Source organism: Eupeodes corollae, chromosome 2 (assembly GCF_945859685.1).
Source record: "Eupeodes corollae chromosome 2, idEupCoro1.1, whole genome shotgun sequence".
Lineage (NCBI taxonomy): Eukaryota > Metazoa > Arthropoda > Insecta > Diptera > Syrphidae > Eupeodes > Eupeodes corollae.
The window spans coordinates 15,313,993-15,335,495 of NC_079148.1; the positions used below are offsets into that span (position 1 = coordinate 15,313,993).

The following is a 21,503-nucleotide window of genomic DNA, read 5'->3' on the forward strand; positions in this document are numbered from 1 at the left end:
TCTTGAAGGTATTAGAAGTAACATAGGATACTTTTTATTAAAAAAAAAATTAAAAAACTTTACGAAAAATAAGAAAATTGTTTGTCAAAATATCGTCAAATTTAGCTACTTCAACGCCATCTAGCATCATAGTGATGAAGTTTCAACCCTGAATACTGTAATACCAACCCACTGTATTACCGACGGTGACGACAATATCTAATTCAATATCTAATTCAATTGAATAAAGTTTCAACTGTTTCTACATGTACATGTTACGAATTTTGAATGCTTTTGTCTGCGCATGTTGTTGCATCATGTTAGAGGTCCAATTAGCTTTACAGAACTTAAAATCGTCAATGGTCAGGAATGACAAACCTACCGAGAAGCATGTGAAGCTCCGCGACTGTTAGAATGACAATTGGGATGAAACTATGGAGGAAGCTGTACAATGCCGATCGCCAGATAAAATCAGGGAACTTTACGCTACGCTTTTATCTTCTTGCGGTCTTTCTAACCCTCAAACTTTTTGGAATAAGTACAAAGAATACATGGCTGAAGATATTTTACATCAACTGCAGCAAGTACACACAGACATTATTTTCAATGTACAAAGCTAGTATTATATAAAAACTGGCTCTACTGCCTCACTCTATCCCTTCGGTCCCTATCGGAAACAGTCCTACTGAACCGAAGGTGCGGAACCACCTCTTTATCCTGTATCATCCTTTGAGTGTTTAACTAGAGAGAAGCTTTGGGCGGAATGTTGCCGTTCAAATGTGCACTTTAGAAAATAATACTGTACTAAACCACTTGCATTCTTTGCCTGGTTGCTGCCATTCTTTGCCAATCTTGGTAAGCCATTTTTTATTTTATGCTGGCATAACATGCTGGAAACCAAAGAAAAGCCATATTGTGTTCTTCATTTTTTCTGGATAAAGTTAAACGAAAATTTAAGCCAGCTCACGTGGCAATAAAGTTTGTTTGAGCTTAATTTCGGTTAAAGTTATTTAATTTCTTGACAGTAGTACTCATTGTTGTGGTAGTAAGCCCCAAAAAATAAGCTGTTATTCGACGTTTATATTGGCTCTGTTGTATAGAACCTGGTTGCAATAGTAATGTTTGTATTCCGACTCAAGTGTTCTTTGTAGTTCAAGGCAACGTCCGTCGTAGACATTGTCTCTAAAACACGTGCATCTTTTCCATTTGAGATGGGGCAACATAAAACATACCGAACACTAATAGGCAATCAACGCTAGGCCGCATAAGGGCCATGTAGCAAATCATCTTCACCTTGCTGTCAAGACACTTATATGTCTGTCGATGTACAAGCACTATTGCAACCAGATGCCAAGGTACCTTACTACACTTTTGTGTCTGTCAATTTGGTCGAACGATCAATAGATTTTTCCAGTTCTTTCTCGTATTCCTTGAGTTTACATACAGATGAATCCTTAACAGAATAGTTTTGTATTTTTGAATATGATCGGCGAGTTAACAGCTAATCGTTGAAGACCATTTTTAATATAAAAGATGTTGGTAGATGTTACATCGAAAATGTTGACAATATACCGAAGTGTCGAAGCCTCCTTCAAGTCAAATAGACAATCACCCCTACATTGCCTTTTAGATTTGTTCCACTGGATATCAGAACAAAGCTTAGCTAAGTCTCGCATGAATAGTGTCATGTCCCGCCTTAAAGCCGAACTGTTTATCCGGAATTATTTTGTTGAAAGGAGAAGAGTTTGAAGACAATAGTACAAAATTTTAGGCGATTTAGTACGATGTTAACTCATTTTTAGTATGATACTAGGTTAAAAAAAAGGATTTTGATAATTTTAAAGGAGTTTAGTATCGTACTATCTTCTTAACATTTTACTAAAGTTAAAATCACCAAATGGCTACTCTATCTTTTTAGTATCGTACTAAATCTGTATGATATATGTATGTCATTTTACTCAAATGTGACAAAGTGTTTTAAAATTGATAAATTGTGAAATAAAACTTATTTATAGATATCATAAAATGTAAATTAATTTAAAATGTTTTCGGAGGAAGAAGATTTTGAAATGTTTGAGGATTCAGTGTTGAGTAGGTAAGTTAAAAGTATTAACACTCGAGTAAATCCTCTTGAAGAGCTGGACGATGGTGAAATTTACTCCAGGTATAGATTTGATAAAACAACTGTTCGGTTCTTGGTTAAAAATCTTACTTCATCGAAGAAATCAATCACACCAAAACAGGTCACCTTTGCATTTGGTTGGACTGCCAAGAACAACACCCTCCTTTTCTGGACAATGGTTGTCTTTATTGTCACAACCTTAGATACCCTCCTGAGTACCAACAACCACTGCCACCAACCTTCCCACCGAAGCCAACAGTTGTAGCATTGTAGCTGCTTCTGGGTATTGGAGATGCTTCACGGGCAATAGATCTATCGCAGATATTCAATAATTTAATGCTCATTTCATTTAAACTTTTTCACTAAACAATAATTCTTTTTCCTGGTAGAATACATTTTTAATATTATTTGGTGTTAATATCCAAAATATTTGCAACGAACCTAAACTTTGACGCAAATAAACCACGGCGAGTTATGAAAACAAAATTAATGAAAAAAAAAAAGATATTTGAGTCGAAAATCAATTTTTACTAACTTTTGTTTAATGTTTTTTAGGTTTTTAATTTTTTGTACAAAAAACTGTTAATTAGATTTTTTTCAAAATTTTAGTGAGTGTTAAAAACAATATTTTTTTTAAAAATAAAAGTAGTTTAAAGCCTATATCTTCAATTTTTGAAAAGATATTTGAGATCGAATATCAATTTTTACCAACTTTTATACATTTTTTTTTTAGGTTTTTATTTTTTGTAAAAAAAACTGTCAATTTGATTTTTCTCAAAATTTGTCCTAATGTTGACAACAACATTTTTTATACGTAAAAATTAGTCAGAAGGTAATGTATAAAATTTTTGAAAAGATATTTGAGTCGAAAATCATTTTTTACCAACTTTCGTTATTTTTTCCTCGGTTTTCAATTTTTTTGTAAAAAAAACTGCCAATTCGATTTTTTTCAAAATGTTACTGAATATTGACAACAATATTTTTTGAAAGATAATAGTAAATTAAAGCCAATATCTAAAAGTTTTAAAAAGATATTTAAATCGAAAATCAATTTTTACGAACTTTTATTAATTTTTAGGTTTTTATTTTTTGTAAAAAAAACTGTCAATTCGATTTTTCTCAACATTTTTTAAATATTAAAAACAATATTTCTTATAAGTTAAAATAAGTTTAAAGCCTACATTTCAAGTTTTTAAAAAGATATTTGAGTCGATATTCAATTTTTACCAACTTTGAGTAATGTTTTTTTAAGATTTTTATTTTTTATAAAAAAAACTGTCACTTGGGTTTTTTCTCAAAATTTTATCAGATGTCAAAAACATTATTCTTCGTTGCACAAAATTGTTTTGGAGATGAAATCATATTTTAGTCGTAAAATTTTGGAGGTGACAAATTTTTTTTCAGGTTTTTTGATTTATAAAAAAAACCGTTAAATGGATTTTTTTTCAAAAAATATACTTCTTTGATATCACGTTACAATATATTATATAAAATTTAATTTAAGTCTCTAGCGTTTTTGGTTATGAGATATTTAAAGTTAACCAATATTTTCACCTTTTTTTCAAACTGCTACGGTAAAAAAAAATACCCACACAATTTTCTTGAGAGCCCTTTCTGCATCTTTCTGCCTTTTTATCTGTATAACAAAATTTATTTGAAATCGATATCTCTTCTGGTTCTTGAGCTATAAATGACGAGAAAAAAGTCGCTAACGTACGGACGTACGAACGTAAGTATACACGCACGCACAGACATCTTCCTGAAAATCTTTTATTTCGAATCTAGGGACCTTGAAACGTCGAGAAATGTCAAAATTTTCATTTTGACAAATCAGACCCATTACAATAACTTTCTATGGGAAGTTTAATATTAAAGCTAAAAACAAGATTACTAAAAGGTGGTAAAATTTGATTTTTGGCTTAAATATTTTTTCAAAGATAACAAAATTTTGACTTCAAACTATTTTTATCTTTAACAAAATATTCTTTTCGACATTCAGTAAAATTTTTATAAGAATCCCATTGTCAATTTTTAATAAAACACGAAACCGACAGAAACAACAAAACTTGATTAGAAATGGTTTTTGACTCAAGTTTTACAAGAACAAATAAAGATATTGACTTGAGATTATTTATGTAATAAAGTTTAAAGCAAGACAATTCGACTGACGAAATGAGAAGTTATTAGTGTTAGTCGAAATCCAGCGTTTTTATATTGAAGCTTTTGATTTCGTCAAGATATTTTTGACGTTAAACGAATTTACCCCAAAATGTTTGTTAGAATTTTCGTTTGTAAAAAAAATCGTCAGTTGAATGTTAAAATTTTATAATTTTTAATTCTTAGCAGACTTTTAAAATGTACCTTTTCAAAAACGTTAAAGACATTCAAACACGGTATTTGGTTTTTAAAAGCAGAAATCTTTGACTTCTACATACAGTTAATATCATTTAAGTATCATAGTTTGTTTTTGAAAATTCTCATTGGTTTTTAGTTTTCATTTTAATCTGCATGAAGTTTTAAGAAAACCATCAATTTAATGCTTTCATATTTTCGAAAAACACGATTATTTTTAATACTCATTTCAAAAATACCCGTTTTGAAAATTGTTTTTATATTTTTTCAATGTTTTTCAAATATTTTATTGTTTGAATTTTTCTTTTGAAAATCGTTTAAGCATAAATGGGTTAGGGTTTCCTTGAGATTGAAGAAACACAGGTTAATTGTAATACCTTATGGACATTTTTAACAAATAGGGATAATAGATTGTTAAAACTATCCCAAATTTTATTAAAAAGACGACTTCATGATTTTAGACAGCTGTGACTAATGTGACTTGGTAATCTTATTTTGAAGTCAGAACCTAACTTTATCTTTGGTTTGAGCATTTTCGATTTATTACAACTAATAAATGTTAAGAATAAGTTGCAGTATCCATATGTTGCATTTAAAATGTCACAGAAAAATCCCACAACACGTAGGTTTTTGACATTTCACATAAACTCAATCAAAACAGGATGTACATAAAATTACGTGCATGTACGAACATCTCATATGAACATTAATTGAAGTCCTTCTATCAATATGTCCTTGTTCCGGCCAAAAAAGTAAAATACGCAAACGTATATTCATGATTGTACGCATGTAAAACCAACATTACAACGCAGCATCAGGCAGATAAAGTAAAACCAAAAGTAATTTAGTCCCTCAATAACAATTGATGAGATTTATATCCTTTTTGAATTGAATTCATAAATCAGGAAGTCATATTATACCCACTGCAGCTATTACAACGTTTACAATACATACATCAATGAATGAAAGTTGTTTCCGTTGCGTATATTGTGTAGTCCTCGTTCTCATTTTCGTCCTCGAACGTTGTCCTTGTCTTTAAACGAAAGTCTTTACCATGTACATAGGTACTGTTACATATGTTAGCCTTAGTTGTTTCATGCCAATGAAACATTTGCAAGGACTATTCTTACTCTGAAATATGTCGCTCATTTTGTTTCACGAGTAAAATCGTTAAATGTAATAATTTTTTGTTGTTGTTGTTGTTGTTGTTATAGTCTTCTTGATGCGGAAATGTTTAAGCTTTATACATTTTTTATATCAACTGAGATAATTTTTGGGATAGAATACAAAATTTAATCATTGCGAAAAGCAGATGTTATGTTGAGTATACATCTACGCACAAAAAGGTCCTTCCCAGGAGTTATAGGAAAATTGAATGAGATGGGAATGAGGTGGGAGGACAATTGAATAAGATTAAGAAGAGAAATCTTGAAAAAAAGAACTAATGTTGGTAGATTAATTTTGAATTTCGTGTACAATGAATGAATTTAACAATTTAACACATTCATAAAGTGTGGCTAAGGAAAGAATCTCTTTTATTAAAATTCATTTAAAATCGAGATTTATGGTGAAAATTTGTATTTCTTTAAGTGTGTTCTTCGAGGAATGAATAAAATGAGACATAACTGCTTCAATTTGTTCTTATTTTTCCCCAAATAATTTTAAGAAACAAACAAATATCTTCGTATTTATGTTTGATTTTATTAAATTTCCCTAGTGGAACACCCAAGTGGTAGAGGAACTCAATCGACAAATTGGAGTACAAATTGAGGGACACAACTATGTATCTAGGGACTTAGGCAGCTTTTAGTATAGATTATTTTTACTGTTGGTTAAGGTACCAGCCAACTTGGGATGTCAACAGCAATTTAAGAATGTAAATGAATCCGTTTTTTATTTGAATAAATTTCATGTTTTATATGGCAAATAAGATTCAAGACTTTCTGGATCACCATTATTTGATTTTATACTTCAAGTAGATTTTACTTCATAGGTTTCAATTATTAACTTCCCATAGAAAGTTTTGTTATGGGTCCGATTTGTCAAATTGAAAATTTTGACATTTCTCGACCTTTCAACATCCCTAGAGTCAAAATAAAAGATCCGTTCGTCTGTACGTTCGCGACGTTTCTTTCGTCGTCCATAAGGAAGTTAATAAAATTAAATTTCGTTAAAAGAAAGATTGACTATATTTTGAGATATCGAATTTTGAAAACATAAAAACGTTGAAATTGTTTATCATAAAATATTTTTGAGGCAACATGAAGTCACATTTTTATATTGAACGAAACCAAGTTAAGAAAAATAATGAAAGATAAAAAGTCTAAGTCAAATATTCTGTTCTTTTTTTTATTTTAATTTATTGTTTTGAACAAATAACAAACAGATTTTAATTATTTAGTCAAATTGTTTTACAGAAAATTCTTGATTCTTTTGAGTCCTTTCCAGAACTCAAGAAAAAAGCTTTATTGCATGTTGTTTTTTATTATACTCTATAGTTGCTACTTGAGTTTATATTCTTAACACGAAATTAAATTTCTTTTTAAGTCTTATATTTGTTATTTTCCAATTTTATTTTAATTAATTCGTGACAAAAAGTTATTTGCTTGCATTCCTCAATTAAGTTCCCAAGCCAAAAAAAAAATTGTACAACCTGATGATGGTAATAAAATCTGAAATTCTCTTTAAACAAAAAATAAAAAACACACTAAACTCTTACAAAACAATAACAATAATAATAATAATTATTAAATCAAATTTATGATTTCTCCTACCGAAAAAATCCACGAGTTTTCCTCAAAAAAACAAATATTCTACGATACACAAAATGCCTGGAAGTCCAAATTAACATTAATTTATAGAAGTTATGTTGTGGAAAATTTTATAAAATTTCTAGGAAAAAGGAAGAAATGTTTTATTCATATCAAAATTAAAGTGTACTTATCTCCATACTACGTCCAACGTCGTCGTTCGTCGTCTGTAACATGTTGCTACTTTTCAACGTAATAAAATCTCAGAAATGTAAATACCTATGAATGTTAATATATATATTTTTTTATATAAGTAGGTTTGTAATGTATGTTGCTCTACTTTTTAAAATACTTAGCGTCAATCAACGAGTAAATTATAAAAAACAAAATATGTAAAAGTAAATTCTATAAAATTACCGTTATGGTGACCATTCTAAATTTTGAAATATTCATACAAAATGTTATATAATATTGACTAAAAGTTATTTTAAAAAACAGAAAATAATGAGTGTAAATGACTTTCTAATTCAAGCGAAAATAGCTTTTATATTTATTTAATTTTATTTAAAATCAAAAAGACTGATTTATAGAATTTTTTGGGCAGATCCACGTTATTTGAAAACAATTCTTAAACTACTAAACTTTTAAAAAAAAACCCCTTACTCGCTTTAGGATAGTACCCCAACTTTTAAAATTACCCATTTTACTCTATTAGGGGGAACTTTCTGGCTTTAAATATTTCTTAAAATGGATTATGCAAGTAAACACTAATTTAGTTCTAATAACTCTTTGCAATTAACTACAAGACAAATTGAATTGACCAGAGCCCTTTTGTTTCGATGTTTTTAAAATTCTTCTAATTTTAGATCAATGTGGGAAGAGATCTTCTAATCAACTCCAGTTTCTTGCGAACGAAGGATCGCAATTCCTGCTTTTAATTAATTAATTACAAAAAAAGCAGATGTATATTAACCTCCTTATTGTTCAATAGTGAAACATTCCAATATTAATATATCACTAAATTTTACAACAGATCGGACCTATTTTGAATATTTACTAAATTTTCGAATTTGCCATTTTTACCTGATTGCGCTTCACAATCAGAAATTGTAAACAAATTTTCTCAACTAAAAGATAAGTTCTGAGTGAGTCTTGATGGTATTCCTGTTAATTTTTTTGCTTCTCTTTCAACTCCTAACAAATGTTGCATTTATTTGAATGTCCCTAATTTCCTCAGCATGGTTTCTGAAAATCAGATCTACCAGCACATACCTTGTAGAATTCGTTTCATTCACTTTAAGTTCCTTAGAAGAGGCGAATGAAGTTAAAGAAGTCCACTGACTTCAGCAAAGTGTGTGACAAAATAATCTTACAGTCTTCAAACTCTTCTCTTTAGAATTTGGATCCCTTTTTTTGAAATATATAACTTCTTACCTTGAGAATCGTAAATAATAATGTCCGATTTAGGTGTTATCCCCAAGGTTGCCATTTAGGGCATCTTCTTTTTAACTTAACAATGTACGAAATTGACATGGTCCTTAAACATTTTTAAATATTTCTTTAAGTTGACGATACAAAATTCTGTAAAATAATTGTAGCACATGAGTAGTACCCGTTGCATGATAGGAATTAACAATTTCTCCAAGAGTAATTGTTGTTATGAAAAGTTTAGCCGTTCGGATTCGACTTTAAATTCGGCCTGACAACTGTACTCGCACCCAGGTATGATTGAAAGTTGGCCCTAGTTCTCAACGGAGTGTTGCGACACCCAATTTATTTTGTATTGTAACTCATGAAGACTTAAACTTTCTCCAAACAGATATCGACCAACAAGGCAACAAATTCTCAATTTGGTGTAAAGTTCAACATTACCAAATTCTAGACAGTAACATTTTCATGTAAGCGTCGGCGATCGACTTAGATAAAGTGCCGTTTTTGAATAAAAAAAATCATATTTTCAGGTGAAGCTTATTTTGATCTCGTCGGATATGTAAACAAGCAATATTGTCGCATTTGGGGCACAGAAAACACGCACGCATACATTCAAAATCCGAAGCACCCAAAACGATTCACTGTTTGTTGCGGATTTTGGTCCAGAGGCATAATTGGGCCATTTTTCGAAAATAAGAAAAGAGTAGCCGGTGCAGTCAATGGCGATCTTTATTGGGCCATGTTCAACGAATTTTTGTTTACAAAAATTGAAGAGGAAGATTTTTCCAATATTTTGTTTTAACAGAATGGCGCTACGTGCCAAACAGCCGAAGTTAAACTCGATGTTTTGTGCCCTGTTTAAAAAAAGTTATTTGGCGGACCCTTTAGATAATATAAAACATATTAAAAATTTTGGCTGTGAACAGAAACTTTAACTTCAAATTGTTAAGGCCAACTCTGCACTAGGTTTTGTTAAAAGATGGTCGAAGGAATTTTGTAACACTTACGTGACCCCGTTGCTTTATATGAGTTCTGTCCAAAATATACTTGAATATGCGTTTCCGGTATGGTTACCATACAATACATATAAAATACACACATCAAAAATAGGAAGCATGCAACGAAGATTTCTTCGTTTTCAATACCTTCCCTTGGAAAATTCCTTTATCGTGACCACTTCCGTCTATTAAACCTCAACTTATTACAAGACCGTAGAGAAATTTCGGACATAATTTTTATACACCGTCTTCTCTCTGGTTCAATTGAACTCTATAATTCATTTTTTTTACACTTTACACCTGTAAGCCTGAGGAACTCTAGGCTTTTCTATTTATCAACACACAACACCTCCTATGGCCTTAACGAAGCTCTGACCCATTCCTTTTTATATTCAGAGGATTGGATTTAAGTAAGTTATAAAATTGGTGAAATTCAATTTAAATCAAAAAATCATGTCACATTTAATTCGGTATATTATAAATTCTTGATAATATTTTTAAATAAAATAAGGTATCTATTCCATCCAGAAATAAATAGGAAGACAATAAACTTCTGGATAACAAAAGCATTCATTTTTATACACATGGATCTAAGACAAATGAGGGATTTGGTAGTGGTGTGTACTCAGAAAGGCTTAAGCTGTGCATCTCATTCTGCCTCCTTAATCATTGTAGCATCTTCCAAGCGGAAATTTTAGCGATCAAAGAGCTTTTTTTTCTGGTTTAGAGAAAATGTGATATCAACTTCTAATATCGGCATCTTCTCTGACAGTCAGGCTGCTATTAAATCTCTTGGAGGTGTCTCAACCAAATCTCAAACGACCCTCGATTGTCGATCGTCTCTTATGGAGATGGCGCAGAAATTTAACATTCCCCTCTGTTGGGTGCCGGCCACAGAAACATCACAGGAAATTTTAGAGCCAATGAAGTCGCTAAAAATGGAACCATCATACCTATTTTACCTGAAAGGGAGAAGATAAGTATACCGATAGCTACATGTAAACTTCTGCTAAAAGAAACAGCTTTTACAATAACAAACTATAGGTGACACAATTTACCAACATATGCGCAGCCACAAAACTCATATGGCCTTCACTGGACCTTAAGCGCTTTAAAGACATGTTATCTCAAAGCAGACTTCATATTAGCTCCCTAATAGGTGTCCTTACGGGACACTGTCTTATAGGCAGACACGCAATACGACTTTTTGTAGCCTCAAATGACTTCAGCAGGAGCTGTATGGACGAGGAAGAAGAGGAAACAATCTCTCACCTTCTCTGCACTTGCCCTGCTCTTTGACTAAGACGCAAACTTCATCTGGGAGACTACTCTTTTGATAATTCCAATGAACTAGCTAAAAAGGATATTAAATATCTTCTTCGCTTTATAAAAAGCTCAAAATGGTTCGACTATTAAGAAGTAATTCTCTAGAGTCATGTGGTATCACAATGGGCCTTTTCTTTTGGCCTAAGTGTATGGATTCTGAGTTCTTAGCCACTTTATCCTAACCTAACCTAAGGCTTATCTGCTTAAGGCCTTAAATTCCAAGTTTGAAGTGAAAGGACAAATCGGTTCGGGCTGTACGATGGATAGAATAGTCGGGCACACTTTTTTTATCTTTATTCTACCCTTTTTTCATGATTATTAAAAATGTAGTAGGATTACTTCCTTCTAACGATATGGTCACCCTGATTTGCTCCTTGAATTTTGTTCATTATGTATTTTACTTTTATAAAGACAAGAAAAAAACATTTTGCCACAATTTGCTCTTAAAAATCACTCATTCATTAGCTTGAACAAAATTTTACCATGTACAGTACATATACCCTCACCCTTACCTACATTATATTCAATAAAGTTTTGTGGGTTGCTGCTGCTTAATTCCATCAAAGGGTAGGTTGGGTTTTATACCCGCTGATGGATTCTTCTGTTTTTTTTTTTGAACAGAATATTACAAAAAGTAAATAAGAAATTTCTTGGTTCGCTACGTTATACAGTACACCTTAAGGAAAAGAGATCTTAATTGTTCCTTCAACGAAAACCTTGCAAAGATATTCAAAATAAGAAGAAAAAAAATAATGAATACCCTAATTGCATACGCCTCCGTTTCGCTGCATACCACCCGCATCCAACATCCTTTTGAAATATTGCAGCTACTTTGAAAACGTGAGATGCATCACTTTACCTTCTCGAATAGATCTTAAAGGTGGAGGTAATTAGTTCTAGCAGCTGTGGCTCTAAGAAGATTTTTCAATTAACTTTTCTCACCTTTTCAATACACGTTACATCCATTAACCTTAACCTCCCCCACCCCCCCTCACCATCACGACTGAAAGACGACATTGAAGGTACATTTTGTTTGTTAAGCTGAATCAAATTTCAAAGCAGCGTAAATAATGAACGCTGAATGCATAATATTTGTTTATCCATACAAATTAAAAGCTGAAAAGTTTTCGTGTCAATAATGACACGTTTCTATTTTTGAAATTACTCAGTATCTCAAAATCCACTTCTGGTTTCAAAAATGAATTATTATTGTAAATATTTTGTTTTTTTAAGCAGCTGTCATCCATTTAAATTCCTTTTCAATAAACAAATACCCAAGTTTTAAAAAAACAATTGTAAGAATCTCAAAACGTAAATCTGGATATTTTATTTGTTTATTAAAAACGTGTGAGTTTTGATTTTAAGACAAAAACAATTTTTTTTAACAATGAAAAGCAAACAAATGTCAAATTTATCTTTTATTGATTCAGATCTATATATATAAAAATCAATGCCACTTTTCGTTGTAATTTTATAACTCAACAATGCCTTTACCGATTTGGTTAATTTTGGTCTTGAATTATTCGTGGAAGTCCAGAGAAGGTTTGTACGTAAAGAAAATTTTAAAAAAATCTTGAGAAAGTGTAAAACCAACGCCTTTCTATACTCCCATATACAAACAATTTGTACTAATACTTAAAAGCCAATTTGAACCTTTGGAAAAACAATCGAAGAAAGTAATGTTATTATTGTCAAACAAATTTAATGTGATCATATGTCATTTCATTTTATAAGCGATAATTATTGCTTTGTTGGGTTTATATTTTCCAAAATATTGTTGAATTATTGAGTGAAGTTACAATGCCACGAGCAAGACGACGAAACATAGGCCGGCGAACGCGTAATGCAAATCAAGTGGCATTATTAAGACGGTCTCAGACTACAGATGAACGCACACAAGCTAATGCATCGCAGCGTGAACGTACTGCACAGAATAGATCTGTTGACCCTGTACCTGTACTTAATCTTGCACGGCGATCACGAATACGTCGTGCTGTTTTGGATGAAATGCTGCGTGCTGCTTTTATTTACAATAGTCAGATTGATTATAGTATGTACGGATACATTGGAATGATGGACGCAATATGCCCACATTGTGATGCGGCTAACTTTCCAGGTGAAACGCCCGGCATGTGTTGTGCTAATGGTAAAGTAAGATTGCCACCATTAGAAACTCCACCCGAACCATTGTCCTCATTTATTTTTGGGACATCTCAAACGTCGAAGCAGTTTTTGAGTAATATTCAGCAATACAATTCGGCATTTCAAATGACTTCTTTTGGTGCTACTAAAATTATTAGAGATAATTTTATGCCGACTTTTAAGGTAAGTACCTCAACAGGATTGTTTCATGCTTATATCAATCTGAATCATAAAGTCTTAAAAATTCTGATTCAACATCTACCTAAAATTGCTTACATGTTTTACAGATTCAGGGCCAGATTTATCATCAAGCTGGTTCGTTATTGCCATACCCCGACGCTAATTATCAATTTTTGCAAATTTATTTTATTGGTGATGAAAATCGTGAATTGGATCAACGTTGTGCAATTGTTTCAAATACAAGACGAGAAATTATTCGTGAGCTACAAAGGTTTTTCCATCAGCATAACGCATTAGTTCAATTGTTCAAAATTTCTCTTGATCGTATGCCATCTGATAGTCACAAAATTGTAATAAGGGCTGATAGAACACCTTTTGGAGAACATGCAAGGCGATTCAATGCACCGACAATTGATGAGGTTGCAATTGTTATCCTTGATGATCAGTTTCCATCCCGTGATATTGTACTTCATCGCAGAAATGATCAATTGCAACGTGTTTCGGAACTGCATCGTAGTTACGATGCATTACAATACCCAATATTGCATTGGAAAGGTGACGATGGCTACCATATCAATATACCAATGATTGATCCACGAACAGGTGAATAATTGATCTATTTTCAGTGTGTTAACATTTCATTTGTATAAATTTCTAATGTAAGGTTTTGCACTTATTTTCAGGTCTACATGTACAGAAAAAAGTTAGTGCCATGAACTTTTATTCGTATCGATTGATGGTTCGTCTACAAGAACAAAATTATATCTTGAGGTGTGGTAAACTATATCATCAGTACATCGTTGATATGTATGCCAAAATAGAAACTGAACGTCTTAATTTTATTCGTTTTAACCAAGCAAAATTAAGATCCGAGGAATATATTCATTTGCGAGATGCGATAATGAATGATGCTAATGTTAACGACATTGGACGTTTAACTATATTGCCATCGTCGTATATTGGTAGCCCACGGCATATGAACGAATATGCACAAGACGCAATGTCTTATGTACGAAAATACGGTCGACCGGATCTGTTCATTACATTTACATGTAATCCAAAGTGGGATGACATCAAAAACAATTTATTTGAAGGACAGTCTACAACTGATCGTCATGACATCACAGCACGTGTTTTTCGGCAAAAATTGAAAGCACTTATGGATTTAATTGTAAAATTATGTGTATTTGGAGAGGTTCGTTGCCATATGTACTCGATCGAATGGCAAAAAAGGGGATTGCCGCACGCACATATATTAAATTGGCTGGTACATAAAATAACTCCGGATCAAATCGATAACGTTATATCAGCTGAAATTCCTGATCAAACTGTCGATCCTGAGTTATTTCACGTTGTCGTTAAAAACATGATACATGGTCCGTGCGGTGAACTAAATATGAATTCGCCATGCATGATTGATGGAAAGTGTTCGAAACGATACCCAAGGCAATTGACTTCAAACACAATAACTGGCAATGACGGATATCCTTTGTATCGACGTAGATCACCTAATGATAATGGCAAAACGGCAACCATTAGAATGCATAATCAGGACGTTGAAGTTGATAATCGTTGGGTGGTTCCGTATTGTCCATTATTATCGAAAATATTCAATGCTCATATAAATGTGGAATATTGTAATTCAGTCAAATCCATTAAATATATTTGCAAGTATGTAAATAAAGGAAGCGATATGGCTGTTTTCGGTGTTACCGGTGATAATAGAAATGATGAAATTACTCAGTATCAAATGGGGCGCTATATAAGTAGTAATGAAGCTGTCTGGAGGATTATGTAATTTCCAATGCACGAAAGACATCCGGTAGTTGTTCACTTGGCTGTGCATCTTGAGAATGGCCAACGTATTTATTTTAATGAAGCAAATGTATTGGAAAGAGCAGAACACCCACCAGCGACTACGTTGACCGCTTTTTTCAAATTATGCGAAACTGATGCATTTGCCATAAATTTGCTATATTCTGATGTGCCCCAGTATTACACATGGAATGTGTCTTCAAAAAAATTTAAAAGACGTAAACAAGGAACGGCAGTCGATGGTCATCCAGGCATTTTCCAAACAGATGCTATTGGGAGAATATATACAGTACATCCAAAAAATGCAGAGTGTTTTTATTTGCGATTGTTATTAGTTAACGTCAATGGCCCAAAATCATTTCAAGAATTGAGAACAGTCAATGGTCTTTTATGTCAATCATATCGTGAAGCATGTCAACTCTTGCATCTGTTGGAGGATGATGCTCATTGGGATTCAACACTTCAAGATGCATCTACTTCAGCTCTTCCACAACAAATACGAATGCTATTTGCCATTATATTATCAACATGTTCGCCATCAAATCCACTCGAATTATGGAACAAATATAAACATTATATGGCAGAAGATATTTTAATTCGTATGCGTCATCATGAAAGAAATCCCGATTTGTTGATTACCTTGAAAATGTACAACGAAGTTTTAATAATAATTGAAGATATGTGTCTAACGATCGTAAATAAAGCATTAGCACAATTGGGTATGACCGCACCAAATCGTGAGATACATGATTTTTTTGATCGTGAATTGCAACGTGAGCAGGAGTTCAATTCCAATGATTTACGTTTATTTGTACAATCGAATATTACCAAATTGAATATTCAACAAAAACATGTATATGACACAATCATGCAAGCAGTTTCCAATAATGCAGGTGGCTTATATTTCTTGGATGCACCTGGTGGTACAGGCAAAACTTTCGTTGTATCATTGATTTTAGCGACTATTCGATCGGAACAGAAAATTGCATTGGCACTTGCATCTTCGGGAATTGCTGCTACATTATTAGAAGGTGGTCGGACTGCACACTCTGCATTAAAATTGCCATTGAATGTACAGGTGATTGAAACTCCAACTTGCAATATTTCGAGAAATTCTGCTATGGCAAAAGTTCTCCGATTAACGTCAATAATTTTATGGGATGAGTGCACAATGGCGAATAAAAAATCAATAGAAGCATTTAATCGAACAATGCAAGATTTACGCGGTAATCAACAGCTTTTTGGTGGTGCTCTGATATTGCTGTCAGGGGACTTTCGTCAAACATTGCCTGTCATTCCTCGATCAACTCCTGCTGATGAAATAAACGCCTGTTTGAAGTCATCAGTTCTTTGGAGGTATGTACGAAAGTTGACACTGAACATTAATATGCGTATTCACCTACATAATGATGCAACTGCCCATGATTTTTCAAAACAATTGTTGGAAATTGGTGATGGCAAAATACCAATCGACAGTACCAACGGATTGATCACTTTACCGAACAATTTTTGTACAATTGCGCAATCTATAGATGAGTTGATTGAATGTGTTTTTCCGAATATTCTACAGAATTACAGAAATCATGATTGGTTAAGAGAACGCGCCATTTTAGCACCGAAGAATATTCATATCAATGCCATTAATTTTCAAATTCAAGCGAAACTGCCAGGTGTAGTCACAACATATAAATCAATTGACAGTGTTATGAATCAAGATGAAGCAATGAATTATCCAATTGAATTTTTAAATTCATTGGAACCGGCTGGTATACCACCGCATTGCTTGAATCTGAAAATTGGTTCTTTGATTATATTATTGCGAAATATTAATCCACCAAAACTGTGTAATGGTACCAGATTGGCAGTGAAAAAGTTATTGCCAAATTTGATTGAAGCTACAATATTAACTGGTAAATCAAGAGGAGAAGTATGTTTGATACCGCGTATCCCTATGATTCCAACTGATATGCCATTTGAATTCAAAAGATTACAATATCCTGTGCGTTTATCATTTGCGATGTCCATAAATAAGGCCCAAGGGCAAACACTTCACGTTTGTGGTATCAATTTGGAGGAATCATGTTTTTCACATGGCCAACTTTATGTTGCCTGTTCCAGAGTTGGTACCCCCAACTGTTTATATATTCATACTCAAAATGGAAAAACAAAAAATATTGTTTATCCAACTGTTTTACACTAACACATAGTAAGAGTACTAAATTATTTTTTTAATTTTTAGTTTGTACTGTTTACTGATAAATATAATAATGTAAATATAATGGAGTTTTAAATAGCTAGCAATTTAAAATATTTTTTGTTTGAATAAATGAACTTAATAATGATTTTTTGTATTACTATGCCTTATACGTAGCGAAGCACGTACCGGGCAGCTAGTTGATTATAAAAAAACCCATTTGAAACAAATTATTTTGAATAACCCGCTATTTGTACAGCTGTCACTTTTCAAAGAATCATTTGATAGGTAAAGATTGCGTCACTTCTAAAAATAGAACAATATTGGCACGTGTATTAAATTTTTTTTAAAGTCACTACACGCCACAACCCACACAAGCAACTTTGGAAAAAAAGAAGTTTAGTGACCTTGTTAATTTCTTTAGAAAGTCATCACAGTTAGCAAAGGAGATCTTGTTATTTAACATCTTTAGACTTATTTTTAGGTCAAGTGAAAGATAAGGTTAATGCAAATGCCCCAAAATCCATTATAGACCTTAAAGATGGAATTTTTGAAGCTTTTGAGAACAGCCAAAAATGTGCGTATCGTAGATGAAAAGTTTTATCAAAAGGATATGTTAAATAAAAATCCCTTGATTTCTCCTACAAAATTTCATCACAAAACTAACTGTTTCACTGTTTAGACATGTTAGGATGCCCGTTTTTTTTTTTAATGGAAGAAGTCATTTTACTACTAAGCAAAACAATATGAAGGGTTTTTAGTTTTTTAGTCGCTTAGTAAATTGATAAATATTTAGAAAATTTGAACCTAGTAAAATGTTAAGCCCTTAACAAAAGGGTGTTAATAATTTTGAGCTACTGTTCCTTTCTTCAATTTCTTATAAGAAATTGGAAATGTCGATATACCTTAACATTTAAAAGTGCCCAGAATCTAAATTCATGGTTCTTAGAGAGATTTCCTCAAATATCTTACAATAAAGTTTCCGATTTCAATTAAATTTTGGATTTAACGTTGTGGCGTCCTTCCGAGCTTTTAGTATATTTTATTTCCTATAGAATAATTAGAAATAAATCCGGAAAGAAATAAAGGGCACATGTGTTTTTTGTTCTATTTGAACTAAACTATTGGAAATGTTCAAACTTGTTGAATTAGCTGAATTTTTGGAAATAACACGAAAATTTGGAAATTTGTTTGCGCATAACTGCTTGATGTGTAGGATTACACTTTTGACATAAGGTGCCTGTTCTTTTGTTCGTGACTTCAAGATTGATGTGTAGGTATGTAATCTGCGTGCTGACTCTTATTATTCCCTGAATCGAAATCGAACCAGAGGACACTTGTTTTCGTAAACCAACTAGTTCTTTAACTTGTTTTAACGGAAATAAATCAGCCTTGTCCAGATTTTCAATTACTTTGCACTGTGATGAAAACACGCCATTTTCGTCAACCGTTGTTTCTTCGGTACGTATCTTTTCCATTTCCAGTTTATTATTAGCTGAAGCTTTTGTATTTGGAGTTAGCAATACATTATTTTGTAATTGCTTTTTATCATATTTTTCATCAGTGTGCTATCTGCTAAAGTGCAGAAAAATGCCTTCATCGTTTTCTTCACAATTGGTGGCTACATTTAATTGTCTCTTATACCAATTCAAATAGCGACTTTTCATCATTAACAGCGTTCGTATTCTGGTACTATGGTTCAAGGGTATGCTGGGTCTATAGTCTGAACTTTGTAAGGCTTCTCTATGGTTTGCGCATTAACTTTGAGACCATCTATGTTTGATTTTGTTGGAATGTGCGGAATTTTTAACTCTTCATTTTCAAACCATATTTTAGTTTGGGAAGCTCTTCGAAATACTCTTCTAGCACTTCATAGTATAAATTACCCACTTCTATACTGTTATATTTGGAGAGTTTTTTGGTATCGAGATTTTCCATTTCTTCAAACAAAACCTCCAAATACCTAATTTTGTGAGTACCAACTGCTTCCAGTACTCGAAAGTCGATGATTTTTTTTCTAAGGATATTTAGTATCCTTTTAAATCGGTTTATATCAAGGTCCCAAATTGCTGCCACAATCTCAAAAACGTTGTTTAGCCACGTTTGCGCTTGTCATTATATAGTTCTAACAACATTGTTTTGATTAATAATTATTTGTTTCTTAGTATTTACCACTGGTGGGGGAAAATTTATGAAAAATCAAAAATCATTTTGCATTGCTTAGAATGTTTTAAGTCTTTTTTTTTAATGTTCGCTGAGCTCAATTTCTGTACTCAAAATACCAACCCTGTTAAGTTTTTAAATAAGGCTTTTTGTTAACTTTCCATAGGAAGTTATTGTAATGGGTCCGATTTGTCAAATTGAAAATTTTGACATTTCTCGACGTTTCAAGGTCCCTAGAGTCGAAATAAAAGATTTTTAGAAAGATGTCTGTGCGTGCGTGTGTACGTACGTTCGTACGTCCGTACGTCTGTTCGCGACGTTTTTTTCGTCCTCCATAGCTCAAGAACCAGAAGAGATATCGATTCCAAATAAATTTTTTTATACAGATAATAAGACAGAAAGATGCAGAAAGGGCTCTCAACAAAATTGCGTGGGTGGTTTTTTTACCATAGCAGTTTGAAAAAAAGGTGAAAATTTTGGTTAACCAAAAACGCTAGAGACTTAAATTAAATTTTATATAATATATTGTAACGTGATACCAAACAAGTATATTTTTTGAAAAAAAAACCAAACGGTTTTTTTTATAAATCAATAAAACTGAAAAAAAAATTTGTTCTCCAAAATTTTACGACTGAAATATGATTTCATCTCCAAACCAATTGTGTGCAACGAATAATAATGTTTTTGATATCTAATAAAATTTTGAGAAAAATCTAATTGACAGTTTTTTTTTATAAAAAATAAAAATCTAAAAAAATTAATAAAAGTTGGTAAAAATTGATTTTCGACTCAAATATCTTTTCAAAACTTTGAGATATTGGCTTTGATTTACTTTAATCTTTCAAAAAATATTGTTGTCAACATTCAGTTAAAGTTTGAAAAAAATCTAATCCACAGTTTTTTTACAAAAAATAAAAAACAAAAAAAAATATATAAAAGTTGGTAAAAATTGATTTTCGACTCAAATATTTTTCCAAAAATTGTATATATTGGCTTTTAACAACTTTTATCTTTCAATAAATACTGTTGTCAACATTCGATAAAATTTTGAAAAAAAACGAATGACAGTTTTTTTACAGAAACTAAAACTCTAAAAAAAAAAACAATTCTAATACTTGGTAAAAATTTACTTTCAATTTAAATAGCTTTTTAAAAATTAAAAATATTGGCTTCAAACTTATTTTATTTCACAGTAAATATAGTTTTCGATATTCAGTAATTTGTATATAAAAATCCAACAGTCCGTTTTTTCATTAAAAAAAATCTACAAAAAATAGTACGCAAATTTTTTAAAAATTGGTACGAGTACATATAGACAAACTTTGAAGCAAGACAAATCAACAGACGGGATGGGAAGTTATCAGTGTGGGTCGCATCCCAGCCTCTTTTTTTAATTTGAATTTCCTTACCTTAATGGTTATTGAAAATACAAACTATTTTTTTAGTGTTGGTTTAATCGCTTACTAGTAATAAGGCTCGAAGGACCAAAGCAAATAATTTTGGAAAGAAATAAAAACACGTCTTAATTCGTCTGTGTTTTTATTTCGACTTAATTGTTTGTCATTTTTTTTTACATTTTAATTTATTAAACCATAAAAATTTGTATACATTTGGCTTAATTCTAACATAAATAATATTGAACAATAACTTTAACTAAAACATTTGTTGGCACAAAGGGGGCCTAACTTTATACATTGATGAAATTCAAAATTTAACATGTTTTTAACATGAAGTCGATGGCTAAAAAAAAAGTGTCGGTGGCGAGGTTCATCTCGGGTTGTTCAGTCCCGGTTGTCCTGATGGAGGTTGGTTGGATGTGGCGATGTTCAGCTGTGGTATTATACTGACTCTAGGCCATCATAGAAGGAGACGTCGTCGTCAGTGGGGAGTTTGTCCAGGATATCCATACCACAAAGGTATCTCGGGTCCGGGTGTTGTTCCTGATTGGCCATCCTTCTCATTAATTGGTTAGGGTGGATGGCGACTTTGGTGATTATCTTCCTTGCTGCCTGTGCAAGGAATTGGTCAAGTGGCTTGATTTCAGCTTTTTC

At 32.1% G+C, this 21,503-nt stretch overlaps 1 protein-coding gene across 1 annotated transcript; it reads left to right on the top strand.

Moving 5' to 3' along the window:
* The first annotated feature begins 12,679 nt into the window (after nt 1–12,679).
* Nucleotides 12,680–15,246, top strand: LOC129946587 (uncharacterized). The gene is made up of 3 exons (XM_056056834.1): nt 12,680–13,283; nt 13,388–13,883; nt 13,964–15,246. Exons 1-3 carry the CDS (start codon nt 12,759–12,761, stop codon nt 15,076–15,078), a joined length of 2,136 nt encoding a protein of 711 aa, XP_055912809.1. The 5' UTR covers nt 12,680–12,758; the 3' UTR covers nt 15,079–15,246.
* The last annotated feature ends 6,257 nt before the right edge of the window (nt 15,247–21,503 follow it).